The sequence below is a fragment of the Barbatula barbatula genome, assembly GCF_947034865.1.
Source record: "Barbatula barbatula genome assembly, chromosome: 4".
In the NCBI taxonomy this organism is placed as follows: domain Eukaryota; kingdom Metazoa; phylum Chordata; class Actinopteri; order Cypriniformes; family Nemacheilidae; genus Barbatula; species Barbatula barbatula.
In genome coordinates this window covers 1,237,174-1,261,263 of record NC_136768.1, presented here as the reverse complement: position 1 = coordinate 1,261,263, position 24,090 = coordinate 1,237,174, and the positions used below count along the sequence as shown (strand labels likewise).

Here is a 24,090-nt window from a genome sequence, read left to right as displayed (position 1 = left end):
ACTGTGCGTCAATTCACGTTGAAATAATCAGTATAATCATGTTATACAGCATTCAATATGTGTGTTTAAATGTTGTTGTTGTGGACTGTTTTAAACTACAATGGTTTTATTATATTCGCTGTTATACGATGTTATAATTTGCACACGTATGAAATGTGGATGGTGTACTTGCCCCAGAGGCCTGGTTAATTTCTGACCCTGACTGTGAGTTATTACAGCATCATTACTTTTGTAATTTAGTTTGGTTTAGCTCATGGTGCAGAAATGACACACTTGACCTTTAATACAGGTTTAGCTGCAATATCTTGCTCCATACACCTTCGTTGTTTGGCAGTATTGTAAACGCTAAATGTTTGTTTTTACAAGCGGTTGAAAAGATTTTCTGATGTCAGTTGCCGTGCATTAGTGAAATCATCTCTTTTGACAATTGATGACAATTGACTGTGTGCTTCTAAATCTAAAATGTCACCACTAGAAGCTTAGTTTTGTCTTTTCTTAAGCTTTTTGCAGGCAGGTTTCCACCTGTCCTCGCAGGTCGGCTTGAAGATGTCTGTCAGACAAACCAAATGCCGCCGACTCACAGCTAAGTGAGCAAAACGCTCCAGACAAAGAGATTGCAGATAAAAAAGGATTTATTTCATGGTTTTGGGGGAGAGACTTGACCTTCAGACCAGTGACCAAGAATCCACTCCTCATCACTCCTCACATTACAGTTTCCAGTGTCACTCCTTAAAAGGCTGAAGCCGATCGATCCATGTCATTGATCGCTCGTGACACTCTTGCGGGCGAATCGCTTAATGCTGCACATCAGTATTATCTCATCTTGGTTTCAGAATCACAGGAGCTCTTGCTGTTCTGTGTGCTTGCTGGAAAGTCACATCGCTAAATGGCCAAAATCCAGCCAGAGAATTCAATTAGAAGTGGACCAGAGAGCACGAGCGTAATCGTCCTGCAATGTTTCCTGAGGCGTTCTGCCACATGTGTAACGTCAGAGAGTCAAACATGACCATTTACAGTGCTTTTGGCCTAAAAACACAACTAAACGTTTCATTTTGAAACCGTCCGCCATATTGGAACAGTCAAGAGCGAGTCATAGTTATGCATATCATATGTTACGTGCTGTTACGTGCAAAATACCAATAATTTTTGAATTATTAACAAGACGAAGGCATTTGCTAAAGCAACTTAAATTTTCTTCATTTCTTCAGGAATGTTGTAGATTTTAGAAAACTCTTTGGTTTGTACTGTGAGTGACAACAGCAACTTAAATGTTGACTATAACAAGATGGCGGATGCATCGACGTGTTTGCAGCGTTTAAATGTAACATCAAAGTGTATATTTCTTACAAATATCTATATGTAATATTTTTTATATTATATTCATATTTAATGGTTTTTACTTTGGAAAAAATCACTTAACTACATCATCTATCACTCCACTACTTCATTAATAAATGTTTTTTTTACCTTTTAATATTAAAGTACATTAAATTCTACTACTTTCTGTTTTTACTTTAAAAAATGGGAAAGTCCTACATTTTTTAAATGTACTTAAGTACTCTATAAAAGGTAAAAACTTTTAAAAATGTATTTATACAATGCAGTGGAGTAAAACATATGATATATGCGTTATAATGTAGTTCAGTTCAAAGTAAAAACACTTGCATAGGGTACAGATACCTGGAAAAGAAAGTTTTCACTTCCAAAATTTCCAAAGATCCTCACAATAACTTCAGCTGTCGATCTGTTTGACGTCTAGAGACGTCATGCGGATTGAAATGCATTTTGGGATACATAGTTCCCGTAAGTTCTAGTACAATTAATTGCAAATTGTATGAATGCAATGCAAACTCATTTGCTTAGATGAAACTACAGTAGCTATTGATATTATTTATTCATCAAAGTTAAACATGTTTCTTAATTGCTGCTTGTATCTGCAGAAACGGCCTTCAGCGAGCGGCTCCTGTTCATTACATCTCGCACAATCATTCACAGCAGTCAAACACAGGTGTTAGTGTGTGAAGTTTTATCCAGAATGCGGCGGCAAGAGTGGTCTTCAATGAACCGAAGAGAGCGCATGTAACTCCGCTCTTCATCAGGTTACACTGGCTCCCTGTTGCCGCCCGCATAAAGTTCAAGGCTTTGCTCCTGGCCTACAAGACCAACACCGGATCTGCACCATCGTATCTCCACTTGCTAATGCAGATCTATGTTCCTGCCAGATCACTGCGGTCTGCAAAGGAACAACGACTAGTGGTACCATCCCAAAAAGGAAAAAAGTCACTCTCCCGTACCTTCACTGGATCTGTTCCACATTGGTGGAATGATCTACCTGCTGCTACAAGATCAGCAGACTCGGTTGCCATCTTTAAAAAACACCTAAAAACGCATCTCTTCCGTCAACACGTTGCTGATTGAGTTTTTCCTAATTCTCTTCCCTTTCCTTCTTAAAAAAAAAAAAAAAAAAAAAAGAATAATAACCTCACTATTCTTAGCTTTTATACTGTGCTAGGCTTTAATGGACTAGTTTGATGCACTTATGTATTTTCGTTGCCTATGTTGTTATAATTGCTTCCAATGTTTCCTCATCTGTAAGTCGCTTTGGATAAAAGCGTCTGCTAAATGACTAAATGTAAATGTAAATGTATAGTAAACACAAAGATGCTGTGATGCTGTCATCTTCACCTGAACGGTTGCCTAGTTACCGTTCTTAACAGATGCTGTTTGTACGCGAGCTCTATGAGCACCAATGACGCAGTTCAGAAACCAAACTTTGGTTCCAATCGAAACTTAGTCAAGTCTTGCCTTAATGATGTGACTTTATATCCAAATGACTTTAAAATTGATGGATGTTCTGAAAGGGAGTGTGAGGTGTGAAACGCGTGGCACCAGGCACACGCATGTGGGTGGATGCGGGTTGGATTGGAGCACCTTTGTGATGCGTGCGTGGGCGGAGATGTGGCGATGCGTTGAATAAACCCGTTCGCATGCTCTTTTCATGGGTGAAAAAGGCTCTTGCATTTGATGCTCGCAGGAACTGACGAGCAAATCGTTTCGTGCTGAGAGCGGGGGAGGTCAATACCATCGGGAAACAATACTTCCGTGTGAAATATCAAACATTGAATGAACCCGGCCGGTCTGTCTGTTTGTGCTCTTGGCTGTTAACTGCCGTCTTTAGTGAAGGTTAGAAATCCATTAAGCAGGTGTAGATGTTTTCTCGCTGGAGCGCAACGGAAAGCAGGGGGCTGAAAATGTGCTTATAATGCCCAATGCCCAAATGCTTTCAAAAACATTCAACACACCAAACAGTACCTATGTTTGTCTTGCCTCAAGCTTTCGTTAGGTGAAGTTTCCATTTTATTACTATTGCAAAAGTGTTACCATGTTTCTTTTGTACAGTAGGTTGATTACCATTTTATTACCATAGTTTTACTACATACACCATGGTGTAACTGTGGTTAAGGCTATAGTAAATCTGTGGTAAGTGTGAAAACATTCCTAAGAGAATCAAGCATTTTTTTTGTCTCGCATAAGTTAAATCATCGTTTTGTTCCCGAAACCAAATGGAAAGTTAATTATCCAGTGTGAAGCACTTTTAAGAGCCTGAAATAAATGATGGCATTATTCAGTCCGTGCGCGTGTCTGAAGAGGGATACGCGAGGTTGGACTCAATTAGATCGTTCATGATTCATAAAGCATTGAAAATCAAATCATTAGAGATGAAGAGGGATGCACAAGTGCTCTGCGTCTAATACAGGACGGATCATTTTATTGTCATGCTACATCACACAAGCCCAAAGAAAGGCTGAAGCTCTCTTACACAATTAGAGTAAACCAGTCTTCGAGTGGATGGCTGACTGTGCTTTTCTTCTCCTTTAGTCGGGATTTCACAGCTGAAAATAAACAGTGTATATTTTAACATCATGGTTCATGCATATGAATTGTGGAGTGACTCATGTCTGTCTATGACGATTCAGTATTTTTCAACAGCAGCGGGAGCTGCTTTATGTCAAACCCAAAACCTTTTAGTTTTACAGTTTTTACTCGGTAACATGTTGCAACCCCAACCTCATGTCCAAGATGCATTATACCACGAAGCTAAGTTTACGAATGTGTAACGTAAAAACTTTTCGTTAAATTTACGGCTTTTTAGTGTGGCATGATATATGGAACACTTTGAGGTCGGAAGTGAGACATTTTAACTCGGACATTCCCACATCCAACTTCGAATTATTACTTTTTAAGAAGATTACATTAGTTTCACTGTAGTTGATCTACTTTAAATTATAAATCGCTTGTAGCCTGGCAAAACCTCACAAGAGCGTAACATTTTACTATAGTATGTGACGGTTATTACCTGTCACACACAGTAAACACTGTGACTCTTTAACATGGTTTAACAAAATTCATGTTTTATCTTCTGGAATTGCTGTTAATTTGGTTGCAAACTTCATCCTGCATATTCTCACAGATAAGCGCACACAGAGAGAGAGAGAGAGATGGGTGAAGGGCACGAGGGCAACAGATTGCTGATTACCCTTGAACGGGGCATTAATTACAGCTAATGAGTGTTTGTCTTTGTGACAGAATGTATGAAGAACACCATTGGTTTAGCATGCGGCGACACAGCTAACCGAGGAAAATGTCAACGTTCATTACATGGATTGAAACGGGAAGAGATTACATCCAGGAGAAAGTCCATCATTCATCCTCATGCGTGACGCTAATGTTATAATAGAGCTCTCAGTGCAGTGGCCACTTACACATTACAACTTACATTAAATATGAAAGATGGTCCATCAAGACCTGAATGTTGTACATCTGCCTTGTTACTTTTGATAAAGTGATGTGGACAGAAGAGGAGATTAACGGCTTATACAAGATGCTTGTGAATCAAATCGGTTGATACTTTGACTTTAATTTAGTCTCTGACAAATAATTTTGTATACTTTTTATTGATTAGATATTTGCATAACCTGTGAGAAACAAAAGGGTTACTGATAATAATGATATATGGCAAAAAACAAAACCAACAAATACCAGCGATATACCTTGTTCAGACAACTCTGATATTTCTGAGTATTTGACTAAGTGAGGTATTTGTATTCCAAGCAATAACAACACACAAATATATATTTTGATCTTGCTTGGCAGTTAAAATATAAAAAACATCATAAAACAATCAAATGAACGGTTCAAGTGAAATGGGGAATGTGTTTTATGTGAATATATCTTGAATCGAAATTATTAATCTAACATCGCTGGCAGATATTTCTTTTTTGAGGTTTTTGCTTTATACAAGAAAACAAGAACTGCTTGGCAGGCGGGTGTAGAATAAATATACTTAATGCAACGTTACTTCATGTTTAAAAGATCTTTGGATGCTTTATTAAAAATAAATACATCCGTACAAATGAGAGAATGCTTTTTTTACAGTGAAAATCTTTTGCAAATCTCAATTGTGAGTGGTTTTATATCTATCTTAATGTATTAAATTGTGTGTCTGTGTTTAGGTGGGGTGTGTATTGCTCAGTCTCTGAAGATCCCCCGGGAGCCGAGGCTTGGGGAATTCGACAAGATAATCCGACGCCTCCTGGAGACCCCAAGCGCTCGAGCCGTGATCATGTTTGCAAACGAGGATGATATCAGGTATTCTTTTATGTAAACGCATTCGCAGACTAAACGTTCTCAGAGAAGAGAGATCTTAAACTGAGTCGTGTCTGTTATCAGCGCCTGCAGAAGAGAGAGAGAGAGAGACCAATGAAGTGTGAGTGATAGAGTGATAAACACTTTATATAATGCAAAAAATGAATATACATACATAAATATATAGTTACGTGTGTACAGTAGGTTTCTCAGACATTTTCTCCAACAAAAGAACAGCAAAGGGAAAGAGAGAGAAAGATACTGACAGGTGATCTGTCCCATTGAAAATGAAAGGTCAAGTGGAGTGCATTGCATTCTGGGATGCAGTATTCTGTACAGTGTGCTGCACATTTTGATAAACCAGAAATATTGCATACTGTGTGGGGTACATAGCCCAAAATCCACATGGACAGTGAGACAGAAGGGAAACTGAAACACACGTTCATTATCATTAACATCTCGCCCGCAGTACATCCCAGAAGCCTTCACTCATTTCCTGTCTTTATCTCGGTTGCCACGTGTACGTTCTCCATCGTTACTGCACCTAAAGTACAAAAAGCAATTAAAAATGCCACTGCACATGACGTTAAGTGTTTCGTGCCCATAGGGGCGGGAATTTCCTCAGCACCGGTCCACTCCGACAGAGAGTCGTTTCTGTAACTCAGTCCCCGAAGTGATGCTGTGTGCTGAGATTTGGCTTGGATACACGGAATGAGCTTGTTAGGATTCCTGCCATCAACACATATGCTTGATGAAATAACAGCTGCCGAGGTGAACTGTATTTTCTTAAAAGCCTCACGGACAAATACTAATCTGACTTCACACCGAAGGGATTTTCACTCAGAAAACTCATGGGTTGTAAAAGTTGAGCTTATTGACCGGAAGCTTTTTATCTAGTCACGCTGTGTAAATATAAACGATATAGATTATATAATACAATGAGATATAAACTGTGATTGAGATGTGAGGAAAAGATATAAGTCTCTATTTGAATATTAGTCAGTCGGTTACAGATGGCAACAGCCCTTGATGTGCATTTATCTGAACTCTGTTCCGTCAACAGATAAGATGCTGCTCAGTGTTCAGCCGTGAGAGATTGATGTGCTTGTGGGTTTGGTGTTTTTGAAGCTGATCGTTCTTTACATCTGCAGACGAGTCTTGGATGCGGCCAAGAGGAACAATCAGACGGGTAATTTCCTATGGGTGGGCTCTGACAGCTGGGGCTCCAAGATCTCACCGGTCATCCAGCAGGAGAGAGTGGCAGAAGGAGCCATCACCATCCTGCCCAAAAGAGCCACGGTCGAGGGTTTGTAACAATAACAATCACACCTTTACTGACATGAGTACTTTGTAGATGTTACGAACAAAATTATCTGACGTTAAACCTGAACTTTTCAACAGTTTTTTCTTATCGCGCCGTCCAACTAATATCATCAAACTGCAGTTGGTTTATTTTGATTTGAGCCAAATAACTAACGCAATAAAAAACATGTTAATCTAAAGATATTTGATATCTTTAAATATTTGTATTGCTGTTTTAGCGATGCTTACTATAAATAATAATAATAACAATAATATTCATTACTATTAGTAGAATATATTTAATGAATTAAAGTATTATTATTAAAAGGAGGAACCTTTCTTTTTTTACTAGCAATACTAATAATACTAATTGTTGTTGTTTTTAGTAAAAAAGAAATTCGTTAACGAGTTTTTTGAATTGGAAAAAATGTTTAACAGACAATATAAAAAATTACATTTGAAGAACTATTGACTGAAAGTTTCTTAAGTGAACTGGGGCATTCCAGCGGAGCACCCGATTTATAGTAACACCCGTTTTACAGAGTTGATTTTTTTTAAAGATTTTTTCAAACACATCCTGCATTGTAATTTTTGTAGAGATATTTATTAACATTAATCATTGTGGTTGGACGCTCAATCTGGCCTCCGTAGATCGGCCGGCTGCTGAGTTCTTTCTGGTGTTCATGTGCACTCCTGTAATCACATCTCTGTCCCTCAGCCATCAGCTCTCAGCTCCGCAGGCAACGGCTCGGGAATAAACCCACCAATTAGTGCACTTTTGTCAGAACACAGTGTGTAATTGTGTCTATGGGGAGATGGATTCGATACAGACAGACGCACAGGAATGCCGTTGAGGACACGCACACGCTCCGACACTTCACCGTCGCAAATTTGTGACATTCTGTCAGATATTCATCTCTTTTCCTCTTCTTTCAGCGTTCGATCGCTACTTCCGAAGCCGCTCGCTGTCCAACAACAGAAGAAACGTGTGGTTCGCCGAATTCTGGGAGGAAAACTTCGTCTGCAAGCTGGGGATGCACGGCAAGCGTCCGGGAAGTCTTAAAAAGTGCACTGGTGAGAGATGTCATACTTTCATATACACATCTCTAAAAGATTTTTAGTTCAGAAGATGACGAATGTATAATGGGTTTGCCAGATCCTTGTGGTGTGGGTGGGGAGAAGATACGTTTGTTGCATTGGCCTCAGTGTGTTGAATTGAAATGAGAAGTTGTCATTCAAAGAAATTCAACATAAAACACAAAATATATTTTTTTGAAAAACGAAGAATGTTATACAATTTCTTTGGATGTACGATTCATGTTTAGTTCATACATTAATCATTATACGAAATGTCACGTATAAAGCTCATTTAGATTTTTAATTGATGTCTTCTTTCCTAAATTTATGTTGAATTTGGCGTCCTGTTTGCAACCACAATTCAAACTGAACTGAAATTCAACAACCGAATAAAGTTTTCACAATTCAGTTGTCTGAATGTATGTTTCCGTTAGTCTGTCCGATTCCCCGGCTCAGGCGATCAATGCAAACAATCGGTGTCCCCCGTAAGCTTTAGGACAGACGCATGGGTGACATTTAGATTGTTTCCAGTGTCTGACTTCATTACACCTGTTTTTTTTCTCTTGTCCTCGTGTGGTGAGCAATAACACTCTATAGTCTTTCACACTGCATTAAAAACACCAATGCTGAAGTACACTCTTAAAAATAAAGGTATTCACAGAGATGCCATTGAAGAACCATTTTTGGTTCCACAAAGAACCATTCAACCAAAGGTTTCTTACAAATGCATATTGCAATATATGAATGCATATTGTTTATTGTTCTTCAAGCAATTCTGTCTCAAAAATCTAAATGAAAGAAATTCAAAATAGTTAATGCACATAATTTATCAGTCGATTTAACATTAAATGATCTATATTAGTATTGTTGGTGCAAAAACACTATATTGGTGGATGTCTAGCTGTGATACAGTATGCCGGGGGAATGTGAGAACAACAACAGGGAAGCAATCTGGTGGGAACCTGGAGCTGTCTGCACACACACACGCACACACACGAGCGTGTTGGATGAAGAGGAAGCTCTGTGTGTTTTGTGAGTCATTAAGCTAATTTGGGGGCAACACGGTGCATGACGCACTCTGTGCTAGAGAGAGAGAGAGAGAGAGAGAGAGAGAGAGAGAGAGAGAGAGAGAGAGAGAGAGAGAGAGAGAGAGAGAGAGAGAGAGAGAGAGAGAGAGAGAGAGAGAGAGAGAGAGAGAGAGAGAGAGAGAGAGAGAGAGAGAGAGAGAGAGAGAGAGAGAGAGAGAGAGAGAGAGAGAGAGAGAGAGAGAGAGAGAGAGACTGAATGCATCATTGCTCAACGGCGAGCGTGACTGCTGGTTATCAGACCTTGGGTCTGAGTTCAGATAATGCAACCATCTGCTTAAATGTGTCATGAACTGTTGGGCTTAACTATAGGAGAATACTTTTACTTTTCTGTGTTTAGTGAACGCTTGTGTACAGTGTAGCTTACAGTGCATTAAAGGTTTTATTTCTTTATTGCCGTTCATAAAGGAATCCTTGACTCAGTCCTGAAGTACAAGTGTGTGTGCATCATGTAACTTATATGGTTGTCAATGCCAAGACAATAATGGCACTCAGTCCATGACAAACATGTCCATATGTCATAAAACAGCCACAGACTGCCAACAACCCCTCCAGCTCCATCAATCTGCTCCACATCCAATTTACTGCCCAAAAAACTGTGGATATAAATAGTTTTACTAGCTGAGTGTTGTTTGGTCCAAGAAGTCCATTATTATTTCTCTTAGATATCAATGAGATTGCAAATCCTCGAGTCACTTCTCCCGAGGAAAGAGTCAGAAATCTCCCAAATGTGTCTGTCATTAGAGTTTGAGAAGAGATGTCAACAAACTGAGATCGGATTTGACTCGTCTGCAATCGAAAGTCTATATTATTGAAGATCTCAATATGACCTTAAACATTTCTCATCAAATTGACTCAAATCCAGATTATTTACCTATAGAATCGACATTGGTTTTACACATACAACTGAACAATTACACTTTAATTTCATTCACTTTTAATTCTTCTAAGCAATTTTAAGAGAAATATCTGAGAAACACAACTGAGAACTCCATCAAATCTCCTGATCTAAGTAAGAGCAAAATCAAAGCAATGACATTTTGTGTTTGCGTGCTTGTGTGTGTGTGTGTGTGTGTGTGTGCGCGTTCGGTTTCAATTTTGAACATGTCTCTGGTCCGTCTGGCAGAATGTGCTTGAAAATAACTATGGCAGCGTCACACACATTAATCTGAGGTGTGAGCATCGCACCGATGGCTTTCACAAACACACCGGACATCTCAGCAGTCTGTTTCCTACACAAGCGTGTGTGTTCAAACACATTCGGCTGTCCTCACTCTCAGACCAGCACACACACACACTGATGTCTAATGATCGCACTTCTGTCAATTCTTAGATTATATTCTACAAACTTCAGATTTTGCATGTTGTCCACACACACAATGAGCTGGATTTCAAAACCTTGTCTCATATCATGGACAGAAGGCGTATTGTGAGGACGTTTCCGATACAGACCGATTGGAATAACTGATGGCACAAGAAAGAATAAATATGTCTTTAAACTTTGGAGGTGGTGGGCCAATAATGTCGTGGCAGACAGCTGTTTATGTTCTGAAGCACGTCTGGCTGTGATATTTGCTCTCTGTTTTCCCTGGCATGCATATAGTGTCACTACTTTGAATATATTTCCTGATAGTCCTCACTTCTGTATCCTCTCGAGAGCCAGATCCTCTTCACAAGCAATCAGCTCGCTTTAATTACATCGCCGCCGTGATCCTTGTCGCCGTGACGCCTGCTCTCCATCGATTCCGCAGCGGCAGATTGTTTTCCGTGTTGATGATGCAAAGGTCGTGACCCCGCCCACTTCTCATTAACAGGCTGCTGAGATGGGATGCTCTTGACACGTGTTCGCGTTCGCCCGGGCGTCGTTCGGAAATGATTGGGATGCTGCGACTAACAGCCCGTGTTTACTCACTTATTGACCTAACAAGACGTTATCCGTAACTTCATTACAGACGGGCCATGCGTCTCGCCGTCTGGATCAGTGTTTTCTGTCATTAGAGGTATTGATGCTAGCAATCGATGGCTTCATTAGACAACGGCAGTTCGGTTACGCTGGTATCTTCTATTACCCGGTTGTCGTATCTGATGTGTGTGCTATGGAAAGATCAGTCATCCCCAGATAGCCTAACAGCGATGTTAGAAGCTGCCGTCGACGGGAATTACTCTATAAATATTTGAAAAGACAATTCCACCTGGCTGAAGTGTCTAGAAGTGCAGGATGGTTTTCGTGACAGGACTGTGGTCGACTGCCGTCTTTTTGAGGAAGGCATAAAAGAAACAAACGCTTGTAAAAATGCCCTTTAATGTGCTGGAAATGCGTTCTGGTTGACACCTGGCAGTGAGAAAATTGTGCTGTTCTTAAGAGCCATCGCTTGTCCGTGCCTTCACATGTTTTATCGTGAAGATTTCCACATCTGAAAAAGATTTTTAAAGGGTTTGAACTGTGCGTAGAGGGAGTTTTTGTGTTGCTTTGTCTGTAAGTTTGTGTTTGACTGATAGTTGTCATGCAGATGTTGTGCACCTGCACTTACTTTATTCCTCTGTTGATATCAAATATATTTTATATTTTTCAAAGAAAATCAGGTTGCAACTAGTACATTTCTTTGCTGTTGCTAAGGTGTTTTCAGTGGTTGCTAGGGTGTGGTCTGGTGGTTACTCCCTGGGAGAATTGAGAATTATATAGAAGTTAGGAAACATAAAAACAAATTATAAATAAATGAATACATTATAACAAAATATTTATATCATTAAAATGATTTTATTATATATAATTTTAAATCTATTTTGTCTTCTCATGTATCTACTATCTATGTTATATAACAATCTATAGATTAAATATAATGTTACATTACAAAAATTGCTGTTTCTATTTTGCCATCAAATTAGTTTCACTTGCTTAGATTTTGTGTTAAATAATTGAGGCACATTTAGACATTGAGTTTGACATTTTCGGGTGATTACTACAGGAGTGGAATATAAAGATGATGTTTAATGTGTTGAATGTGTGCCTGCAGCTCGTGTCACTTAAAGAGTCGAACTCTAACGTGAACTTCTATAATCTTATTTCTACTTTTCTACTAAGTGATAAGTTTTTGTGACACTTAGGTTTGGGCTCGATGTAATGCAGTGATCTGACTCCGTGTGTTTCTGCGACAGGTCCTGTCACACTTTTTAGAGTGAAAACTTTTGATATGAATGTGAGCGAGTTCTTCTGAATCAGAAGAAAAGGGAAGCGTCTCTTCAGCGCCTCGGGATGAGTTGATAGTTTAATGCAAGTGCAATTATGTGCTTTACTGCTGTTTTATTACTGATATAAGACTGCGAAGAGAAAGGCGGATGTTGTGCGAGTACATCGTGACATTATTACAGCAATGGAAGTTTGTCTTATTTTGGCAGCGAACTCTCGGTTCATTATCAGACGTCTGAGAGGTTTGATCTTCAGGATCATAAGTGTGCCACTTCTGTCAGACATCTCAAGGGGTCTAATGGAGTTAAAGGGATCGAAGGCAGCAGGAGGTGTTTGGAGTTTCACGCCTTAAATGATTTAAAAAAACACAACCCGGTGTAGCACGAGAATGATGAGGTTTCTTTTGTTATAAGACCCTTTGACCTTCCAGTTGGCATTTTCACCCCCCGTGACGCTCGCTGAACGCTCGAGCATCTCTCTATCAAATCAAACCCGCCCGCTGTTCTCTAGTTTTCTCTGTCGGCCAATTTCTCTCATAGAGATGAACATTCAAAACCAAATTTTGTGAAGTCTCCCTGTGTTTGACCTGATTTAGCTTGGCAACCCAGGTGGGCAGAAGGGATTTCTGGTGTAGATTTGAAGCAATTCTGGCCAATTGTGTCACATTGCCTTGATGTGCAAAGAATCTCAACAGATCTGTATGGGTTTTCACGATGAGAAATGCTTTTTAAGGAGGTCTTGTTCATTCTTTAGTGGATGAACTGAAGATGCACTCTTGCTGTTTATTTCCATTTTGTTTTAAGAATTCTGCGCAGGTATAAGTCATTAATTCTTATTCATGTTCCTGACAGCTGCGTTTAATAGGGTGATGAACCACATAATGTAAGTCACGAGACCCTTACTGATTTTTCACCTGTCTGCATGTGATTTACTGTATGCTCATTCTTATTATTTCACATCTGCCCCTCTGTTCTCCTTGATGTTTTTACAAATGAAAGCATTACATTGGATGAATGGGTTTAAGTTCATGAAGGATTTATAATGAAAATATACTTCCCTGTTCCCTCTTGACAACTTTTTAAAATCCTCTTTTATTACCTCGAGTGAATCAGAATTAAAAGTCGGGACGGGGGACCAAATAAAGCACATTACCCAGATCTCCTCTGATGGTTCTGGAGAGAGATGACACATCTGGCTGCTCATTTTGCAGTCGGGTCGAATCGAATCTTTGTCCCGTTGTCAGAAGCTCAGGTGTTCTCACCGTCCGGGTCGGGCGTATCTCCGCAACCCCCAGAGGGTACAAAGGTGGCAGAATCTCAGTAGCAAGTCTTAATGTGATTTCACGCTTCGTCTTATCACCAACAATAAGAGCCGTCTCTTGTGACACGTAGCGCTCTGTCTCTTTCCTTGGCAGGTCGGGCTGCTTACAGAATCACTCACCCGCTGAAAATTACATGGGGGAGAATGGTTAAAAATAAAAGACTGTTGTCAGGACGTGTTTCGACTTTCCTCAAATAAATCAGAGCTTGTTTCAAACGACCGGCTACACCGTGCACGGTCTGCAATGGTTAGCGAAAGAGGGCATTGGGTCTGGACCACATGAGCGGCAGTCTCATTTTTAAGTGCAGAAATCCCATTAGCTTGGAGAAACTGTAGTGATGGGTTAAGAAATGTGCTGCCGGTCGACAAACAGGATTCCAACACTGTTAGACCCAGAGTTCATATCTTTACTTCAGAAAAATCTGAAATCAAAAGCTTTTTACTGAATTACTACATATTTTTTAACTTCTGTTAACTTCTAACCCTGATTTAGTTTTTTATTTTATATTAACACACAACTCATATGATCTTTTCATCATTTTTTTTCTTAAACGATGGACGCAAATGGCACCTGTAGAATAGAATGTTCCAGATAACGGGTCAGAAAGTATAATTATATTTATAAGGATTAAAACATTAATGTAAGTCCTGTTGGCAGGTGTTGATGTTTTTCCAAGCATGTGTTATATATCCAGGGTATCTCATTAGCATATATAGAAGAGAGATTATTGTTTCAGTCCAGGCACACAGAGGCGTCATTCAGAATGACAGAAAAGCAAAGTTGGATGCCAGACAATTATTACATTTTCATCACGGAGACAGATTTATTTGAACCTCTTCACATTCACCGTTCACTTCGCACCTGTGTGTTTTTACATGATACCGTTGATCTGCTGGAGACGAAAGACCATCACGAAACCTGTCAAGAATATAAGCAAGTCACAAAAATTAAAACAATTCAATTAAATATCAAAAATGTAATACAGTTGACAACATAATTGCAAATACAGGACAAGAAAAATCTTATGTCCATTGCTCCCAGATTTAAAAAAATACTGTATTATACTGTACATGCTATAGTATTTAATATACAGTATTTACGTCAGTAAAGACACTTACAATAGTAAACGCTGTTGTATACTTAAGTATTTACTATTGTTTTTTAAATTTATTATAGATTGCTATAGTAAACTATGGTATTTATTTATGTGGGGTGTAATGCAATGACATATTTACAGTATGTGCTTTCCTGTTGTGTATATGAAATTGAATTTTAAAAATGCTGTATTATTTCCATTTTCTCTTTTTTTTCAAAATCTGTAATAATAATAAAACTCCTTGGCGTCATGCTTTCAGTTACAGTATAGAGTTTTGTTGAACACTAGATGTGGTCCACTAGAGTAACGCCGGGAGACAGCGAGGAGCTCTTTGACGGGAGGGAGGGAATTTAATTTGCTTGGCTAATTGACATTTAATGGAGACAGTTGTTCGGCTCATTAAACTGTCCTTCATCCGTGTTGCCATCAATCACTTACTGTATTAAGCGACATCAAACGCACGGGCCTGTTGAAGAGAAACACAAAACATCATTCCATTCTTGTGCAAACACTTGCACACTCTGCAGCTTTTAACAGTTCATATTGTGACGCTGCTGTCATTGTCTCCTTATGATTAATCACTTTGGTGTGTATTTTTCCTCATGTGTGAGTCACTTCAGGGTTTGGATGAAAGCTTTGCTAAATGAAGAAATATGGAACAAACAAAAGCAAAACACTTCAGGTTTCATAATGGCTTTGTAAACAAGGGAATATCTGCTTACTACTTACCGCGCAGTGAACTTTGAGTTCATTTTGAAAATGAAGATGCATATTTTGAGTTTAAACTATCACGAAACTATAATAAAATATTACAGTTTCAAAAGTTATAAAAAAAACACGATTGATATTACCTTTTGATTCATTCATTTTGTTAATGTTAATATTTCTTAGCTCATTGTAAGCCGACTTTATGACAGATCAAAAACAATTATACACAAATAAATAACAAATAAACAAGTTAAAAAGTAATTCATTACTAGTTACTAATGACATATTCAATAATGTAATAAGATTACTGTACAAATGACTCTCTCCAAAAAGAATTGAATTACTGATGACTTTCTATATCAACCTTGAAAGTGATTCAAGGATAGACATGAAACAGCTCTTTAAATTCATTCAAATAAATTATATAAAACTACACAAAGTAATATTATTAACTGACAATAAGTATTAAAAATGTGAGAATGAAACATTGAAGCATGGATTTTAAAGTTAGCCTTTAAATTTTGACACCCAACACTGCACATAAAAGTGTGTTTTCTGAGATGATAACAGGAGGTTTAAATATTTAGTGTTGTGTTGTGAAGTGTCTTCCAACGTAAAGTCTGAAGTGTTGTGTTTTTGTGATGTTGTGCCCACGAATAAACTTGATGTCCGACAGGTTTGGGCTCTGAGAGCTGTGGTTCTGTGGTCTATTGTTTTCTAAATCATTCATCGTACACTTCAGTCTGTGCAATCCATCTCAGGTTCGGCGAAGCGAATGCATCACTTTCCCATTACTCTAAAACCGCTGTAAAAAGTGGATTTGATTTCATTTACAAGAGCCTATTAATTCCTCAGCGACAGCAGAAGGGAGGGAGGACCCCAGGTCCTGCTAATTCACCTCGCCTGGGCACGCACATTTTATTTATCTGTCATTATTGCAAAAACTGTGATCTTGGGATAAAAAACGATTTTGCAGCGAGCATTAAAGCAATCTCTTGGTCTTAAAAAACAAAACCCGGAGAGAAATAATCACAAATGCCAAATTATATTTACTTACATCAACAGCTGGAATATCATACGTGATATTACTTCAGAGATGTGGGAGAAAATGTTTATTCGGAAAGATCTCATTTGAGGAAAATGTGCCATCAGATGATCGGCGCAGTCGCCTCCTCAGTGTTTCGTTTATCTAATTACACTAATAAGTGACCACAAAAACATATTAAATAACGTTTCATGAAAATGAGAATGTTGTTTTTCCGGAGTGGAAAACGTGTATTAAGTGTCTCTCTCAACACCAGCGCTTTGGGATTATTTATTCATAATGTGTGTTGTTTGCTCAGGTCTGGAGAAGGTGGGCCGTGACTCCAGTTATGAGCAGGAAGGGAAGGTGCAGTTTGTGATGGATGCGGTTTATGCGATGGCACACGCTCTGCATCGCATGCATAAGGATTACTGCTTCGGATACCCCGGCCTCTGTCCCCGCATGAGCAGCATCAATGGCAAAGAGCTTCTGGGATACATCCGGAGTGTTAACTTCAACGGTGAGTGGTTGGCTCCTCAGTATTTAAAGATAATCTGCTTTGGTTGTTGATGAGATGTTGGTAACACTTTACATTAAGGTTCCCTTAATAAAGCATTTATAAATGTGTTCATTAATGATTAATAAGTCATTTACAAATGCATTATAAAGCAGTTATAACTGTTATAATAAATAAAAAGGGCGATTCTAATGAAATGCCTGCCAAATAGTGAGCCATTTTTAACTCACATGTTATAAATGCTTAATAAATGTATTTATAACAATCTGGCAGGTATTTCGTTTGAATCCCTATTTGCGCAGTTATAACTGCTTTATAATGCATTTTATTAAATGACTTATTATTTTATTAAATGACTTATTAATCATTAATAAACACATTTACGAATGCTTTATAAAGGGAACCTAAATGTAAAGTGTTACCGAGATGTTTAACAAAAAATATTCCTCTGAACAACTTTAGACACTCACTCGGGCCACAACTTTGGTTTTCTCCATAGTCAATGAATGAGAGTTGCCATGGTAACCGGCGCTTAGATAAGGAAATGTTGTTGACTGTATCTATACCCGCATTTATCATTCATAAATCATTGGGTTTCTTCGTGTGTGTTATGTGATTTAATTTCAACAGTTGAAGTTTTACATATTGGGACATGAAAGCACAGATACGTCTGTAAAATGTCTGCTATAGATCCGGAGAAGCTGTGTTGAAACATCTGATTAACGTCTCAGCGAGGTTTTACATTCATTCTAAATCATAAGCGTCTTACAGAAATCTTCTATATGTCTATATGACATCTGACAGTAGATGTCTCAGAGACGTACTCCATATGAGCAAACAATCAAAGAAATATGTTCAATTGATCTAAACGCAAGCCGTCTCCCAGATGTATGTGTGCTATCAGGGTATTTTTAAATGTTGGCTCATTCTTTAGATGTCATATAGACGTCTAGAAGATATCTGTAAGATGTTTATGATTTAGGATGTATGTACAACAAGATAGTTATCAGATGTTTTCCAGATCTTTAGCAGACATCTTACAGACGTACCTGTGCTATCTGAGTATACTGTGCAATTCTGAGATGATATTACAATGTAACATTAATGTAACAGATCTCTAAGGTAACATTTTTATAGTAGTAAAATAAAATTGATGTCATTATTTGCTCTCTTGTTTTTCCAAATGTCAAAATATCTCTGTGTTCACAAGGAATGACATGAAGGTTAAATAAATTTTTCTCTTTGAAGCATTATATAATGTTTTACTAATGATATTTTAATGACGGTTATTATAAAGTGTTATGTCAGTATATGTTTCCCGCATTTGTCGTAGTCTAATGTTCTCACATATGGCCTTATTTTCATCACTCATTCATTTTCACGATCACAGATCCCTTTGTTCACTCGGGCCCTCTCGCGCCATGTTTGCCAACTTTATAACACCCCCAGTGACCTCTGACCTCATTACACAAGCATTAAAGCCAGAGGGCAGTATATGAGTTGGGCTGGTGTGTTCATATTTCTTCATAATGGTGTGTCGCCAGTGAATTTTATTAACGGCGCATAATAACTTATGAATCAACTCCACGTTTTCATTAGAGCCGCGTGTGATTGACTGTTCGTGATTTCACGCGAGCTTCAAATCAAGATGTAACTGTTGTCTTTGAAAGCGCCTCGATTCATTTTCACATTTGCTCTTCTATTATTTTCGTCGTTTTGTTATCATCTGCTTTCGTTTGCCTTCGAGTTTCGCCATTAGCATAACCGGAGCGATGGGGGCGGGGCGGCGCAGGCCATTAAAACCTCATTAATTGTCTTGCTGGCAGGCAATCGCACCCGTGTTATTTGTGGGTGTTTCATCAGCGTGTGTTTTTATTGACAGGCGGATGTGGGAAATTCACCTGCACGTGAGAACACGTGCACTACATAGCGTTCATGAGAGGAGCATGCTGACTGCTTTGAATTGCGCCGCTGTTGTCTTTGATTCTGGTGAATTTGGTGCAGAACATCATATAGATTTGAACATGTATTGATGTCATGGTTTGGAGTTTAGAGTTTTGATGTGCTGTCATTTTTTCAGACTGTTGATATTTTCTCGCCTCTGGAAAGCAAACAAGAGTCAGGGTTTGTTTCTATTGATTTCTGACATTTCTCGTTGTGATTTGAGAGATCATAACATAAACATAAGTCTTGTAAAACCAGTGGTAGGAGTTGAGATTGAACTTTGAGATTAAAATGGTACAAATGTGAGACAAATGTGATATTTTAACAAAATGAAGAGCTTTTATGTCTAAACTATGAATGAGCAACGTCTGCTCTTGTGGAATTGAGCAATTCGATTGACTCTGTTTTGAGGAACTCTGGGCTGTTTGTCTTGTTTGCACTGGTTGCACATGCTGTCTTTCTCAGCAGCGTGAGATCCCACTCTCGGTCACAGTCGCTTGGCTCTTATTGACTCTCTCCTGCCGTGCATCACAAACTCCTGCTGATAAGAGTTCAACTGTTCTCCTGGCACAACACCTTCAAATAACATCAGTAGTCACGCTATCCACTTACAATCCCTTGACACTCACGCTTTATTTTTATCTTGAGATGGTTGCCATGTCGTGTGAAATGTTTAATAGAAAAGCTCGCTTGGTTTTGGAAAGTATTAACATCTTGTTTGTGACATCTCGAGGAGACATGGTGTAGAGGCTTGGTGCTTCGCTTGATAACATCAGACGGTGAAAATGTTTACAGGTTCTGGTAACTGATATATTACTATATATCACAGTTGGGCCTGTGATCAACACCAGTCATGTGTTATGAACTTGTTTGTGGTACATTAGGTGACATGGATTGATTGCTTAAAATCTAATAAACACCTATATTAATTGACAAACAAATTCATCCAACATATTCATTCTTGCTTTATTTTATTTCTCAAGTAAATGTATCTAGATTTATTCATTTGAAATATCTTTATATATCTTATTCATCGTTTGCAGTGAAGCGTGTGTTTCCTTCGTTGTTTTCTGGATGTTGACACATTATTCTTTACTGTGAGAGACAGCAGTGTAAATGAAGCCTGTTGAGAGTCTTCTGGGCATATGCTACAGCTGTGCACACTTTATAAACTTCATCAAAAACACTCCATTCTCATTTCGCCTCAAGAAAGCAAATTAATTTACGCATGGAAAACTCGCCGCCAAAACAAAAAAGAGAGGTTACCAGAGCACCAAGGTGCGGTCACTAAAGAGCCGCCTCCCCACGGCCCACCAGGGGAAATTAAAGACATTTTTCAAGATGCAAACAACACCAGTGTCTCTTTTATGTCACATATTCATTTAACATTTGATTAAGTTATTTTTTAGGAAATGCTCTACGGGTTGTATTTTGTTTTGGTATTTAAAAGTGTTGAGGCGCAAGATTTAAAGCATTATTGAATTTTTCTGGTTTACATCAATGCCACACACAGCATCCGCTGCTGTTCTTCAAGGGCACTTTCTGTTCTGAACTTTGAAAAGCTGCGATTTGTTTTTATTCACCTGTACGTGTGATTCTGCCCACAGTTCTCTTCAATTTCAGCTCATGAAACAGCATCAAACTCTGAATAAATTCCACTAATACGAAATGTTAATTCTGGCAAATGTGTCTCCTGTAGTCTGTGCGGTCATTTGTCAGAGTCTATTAGAGATTTTCTTTCGTCCCAGAGAAACATCATTGCTTTATTATCTTATCATTCACAAGATCCATGTAAGAACAACGTAAGTCTCTGTTTAAAAGAAACCTTCATCTGAGAACTCAGTGAAGTACGAAATTTGTCTGAGATGTTGCTTGTATAATTGCTTGAGAGAAATGAAAAAGAAAGTTTGTAGAATTTAGACAGACAATAGCGAATATGATTTAGATTTTGGTAATGTGTTCATTTGAAGCGACGTAGTTTTTAGTTTTTGGCACATGGTGATATTAATCGGATATATAATCAGATATTAACATGTGAGACTCGTCAATTGAGATGTTAATAAGATGTCATTAGTAATTAGTCATTTTACAGTCATATTAATAAAGATTAAGTGCTGTGAAACACACACCTCCGTGCACCTGCTCTTTGTGATCATACGTTCACCGGATGCTTGGACGACCATTATCCCGAGCGAAAAGAAATCTCACTCACGCTATTGAGCGTTAATGGATGAGAGATGTTGGATGTGCTGGCGTTTGGCCATGGCCGATATCACAGGAATGGAAAGGTTCCTCATTAAAGCGGATGATGCTGCAGAAAGGTTTCATGCGAGCGCAGGTTGATGAGTTAACTCACCCGCACCAGAGCTCTCTCATTACAGCACTACACTTCAAACACCAGACACTGTGTGATAATGAACTGTGCTGTGTGATTATGGGATGGACTGAAGGAGAGTGTGGCGAGGTGTGGAAAAGGCCTTTTAAGAGCGTGAAGAGGTGCAATGTGTGCTGTGTGTGTGTTTGTGAGTCAGGTCTGACCCACGACATGATCAAACATTTGAGTTAAAGTATTCGGGAACATTTTAATGGTCGTCACTAACGGTCGAAAACGACGTAGCTATGTTTTTCTTTGAATCAAATGTTTGTGTTTGGTCGTCGTGTACTGTGAACGTTCATATGAGTGTTCACAGAGATGCTTTCTGAGAGAAAAGAGGCCATGAAGCAGCAAACATAAGTCGATGTGATGGCATCCGTTCAACCCCTTCTGCCAAGGGTCCAGGCACAATTACATCCACTCCAGTAACTCCTGCGTGGACTCATTTTTAGATACTAGACCGAGGGAGATGGCGGAGGGGTGTGTTGAGATGAGCCGGACATGAGTGCAGATGATTGTGTTTTATCGTACAAATCCTCTTGTAAAAGGGGTGACGGTGAATCTTAAAGAGAGCTGCTGTTTAACTCCTGAAGCTTCGTCTTCTCTACGTGAAAGATTCTGTGGTGAAATAATAAAGTAAAGACCGAAGGATGTTACATCACATATAGAAAGAGCGAGATAGAGAATGTTTGAGATGTAAAGGGAGAATGATTCAAGGTGCTCGGATGATGAAAGACGTTTGATATAAATTAGAGTTTTAGTGCGTTTCAAGGGCTTTTTTAGTCTGATTTATCAGTGATGGCTTGGTGTGAATGATTGTCAGGACATTTCTAAGATGATGTTAGTGTTTGTAAAGTCTTCTGGGTAATCGCTTAATGGCGTCTCTTTCATATATTAGTTCCTATATACAATACGTCCCAAGTGCTTCAGTGTAGATTCGAGACGTTTACCTGTTTTTAGATCTGCGCAATATAGAAAGTAATAAAGATAATGCTTTAAGTTTCAATTAATGTTAACTATATTGAAATATATTTATTTCTTTTACTTTCTTTCTCATCATCAACGTAAAACTTTGATTATATACGTAACTCACATAGTCATTGCAACTATTTTTTACCTTTAATTTATATTTATGTTTCATGTTTTAAATGAAACTTTTATTGAATCATTTCATGTAGGTCCTGTCTGCGCTTCTTACCTGCAGAAACTCTGCTGTCGAATTTATATCTTTCTGTTAGCAAAATCATCTCTTTATGACATCAATGTGATTAAATGGAAAATAAATGAAACCTCCTTAAGTCTAATGTGCGCTTTAGATATTTCTCCTGAGGAAAAGAGTCTCAACGACGTGTCAAACTGAGCTCAGATTTGTCTCGTCTGCAATCAAAAATCTATATTATTGAAGATCTCAATATGATCTCAAACAATTTTCATCAAATTAACCCCCAGATTATTTTACCTCTACAATCTACATTTATTTTACACCTCCAGACGGTTTTAGGAGTCACGTCGGGGTCATTGAGGTTAATCCCACCGAGGGTCTCATAGTTACGAATGCGTGATCCTTTATTTCTGGCTGTCCCGTTTTACCTGGAAAGCACAGCTTTGATCAATATCAGGGATAAATTCAGTAATCCTGAGTTCTGTGTCGTGTCGCACTGTTGAGTGTGTTTTCTCACGCAGGGATCCATTCCTGTGCTGTTGGTAGATTAATAATGGAGTAATCTAACGGTGATTGCCCATGGCGGGTTTATTTATTTGCATTACGCTATGTTGATTTGCAGTGACGGCAGGCTCGCCGTGAACCCCTGGGAAAGCTGGAACCCCTCGCGCCGCCTGGGGAGAGATATTTGCACCCGAGAGCAGAGGTTCGGAATGACAATGAGCGTCACACCTCACGGGCAGATCTCCAACGCACAGCGAATACAAAACACTCAGCGTCTTGGGTTTGAAGAGATGAGTGTTTTCTTTGGCTTGATGTCTTTTTAAATAAAAGAACAGGGCTGTCTGGATGCTCGCTGTCCGGACTCTCCGGAAATATTGCTTCAGAATTCAGTGCCCTCCTCGCCTCTCGTTCAATATTTTGGTGGGGGCATTAAAAGTTTTGTTGTCACGAATTATTGCACCATAAGACATGTATGGACCAATAAGCCACCATTTGTGAACTTGGATGAGTAAATTCTGGGAGGATTTTCATGTTTTGGTGAATTATTCCTTTACAAGATTATTTATAGCTAATGCATTATTCAGTCTTCATAAATACTTCATCAGTTACGGGATTAAATTGGCCTCAGGGGATAATTTATGATTTCTCAGAAGACTGGATTTATGACATATTAGGAGGTAATTTTATACGCAGGAATCTGCGGTTTCAATGGTTGTCCTCGTGAATTTGATGTGTAGATTTTCTGACTGACTTTAGCAGGATCAGGTGGATTTATCCGTCTCACTGCTGCTTCACGTCAGTCCCTACGTGAGTTATACACAAGACCGCAGGATTTCTCTAAAAGTAATGAGCACCTTTACCGGGTACAGTGTGGTCTAAAGACTGACAGCACATCAAAAACCTGAGATTTAAGAATATGTCACTCAAACAATTTAAAGCATTGTCATTTAAACAAGCACCTGGATGAGACTGTGATGCATGCTGTTATGGCAGTCTATTGTGATATTTGACTAGTAAAAATACAATCACAGATATCAAGAATTAAGTTTTTACTAGTTAAAATTCGATTTTTGTGTTTAGAAAACACATTTCTGCGAGTGAAAATGTAATTACTGATTTTATAAGTGATATCAAGAATTAAAA

The 24,090-nt window shown here is 38.7% G+C and overlaps 1 protein-coding gene across 1 annotated transcript in view; it reads left to right on the top strand.

The window, feature by feature from the left end:
• grm8a (glutamate receptor, metabotropic 8a) overlaps window positions 1-24,090 on the top strand; it is a gene marked incomplete at both ends in the record, with an annotated part of 94,401 nt that overhangs the window by 59,036 nt on the left and 11,275 nt on the right. The window contains 4 exons of the mRNA XM_079455040.1: window positions 5,514-5,649; window positions 6,798-6,952; window positions 7,885-8,022; window positions 16,766-16,966. Coding sequence (XP_079311166.1) covers window positions 5,514-5,649; window positions 6,798-6,952; window positions 7,885-8,022; window positions 16,766-16,966 — 630 coding nt within the window. The remainder of the gene's footprint in view (window positions 1-5,513; window positions 5,650-6,797; window positions 6,953-7,884; window positions 8,023-16,765; window positions 16,967-24,090) is intronic.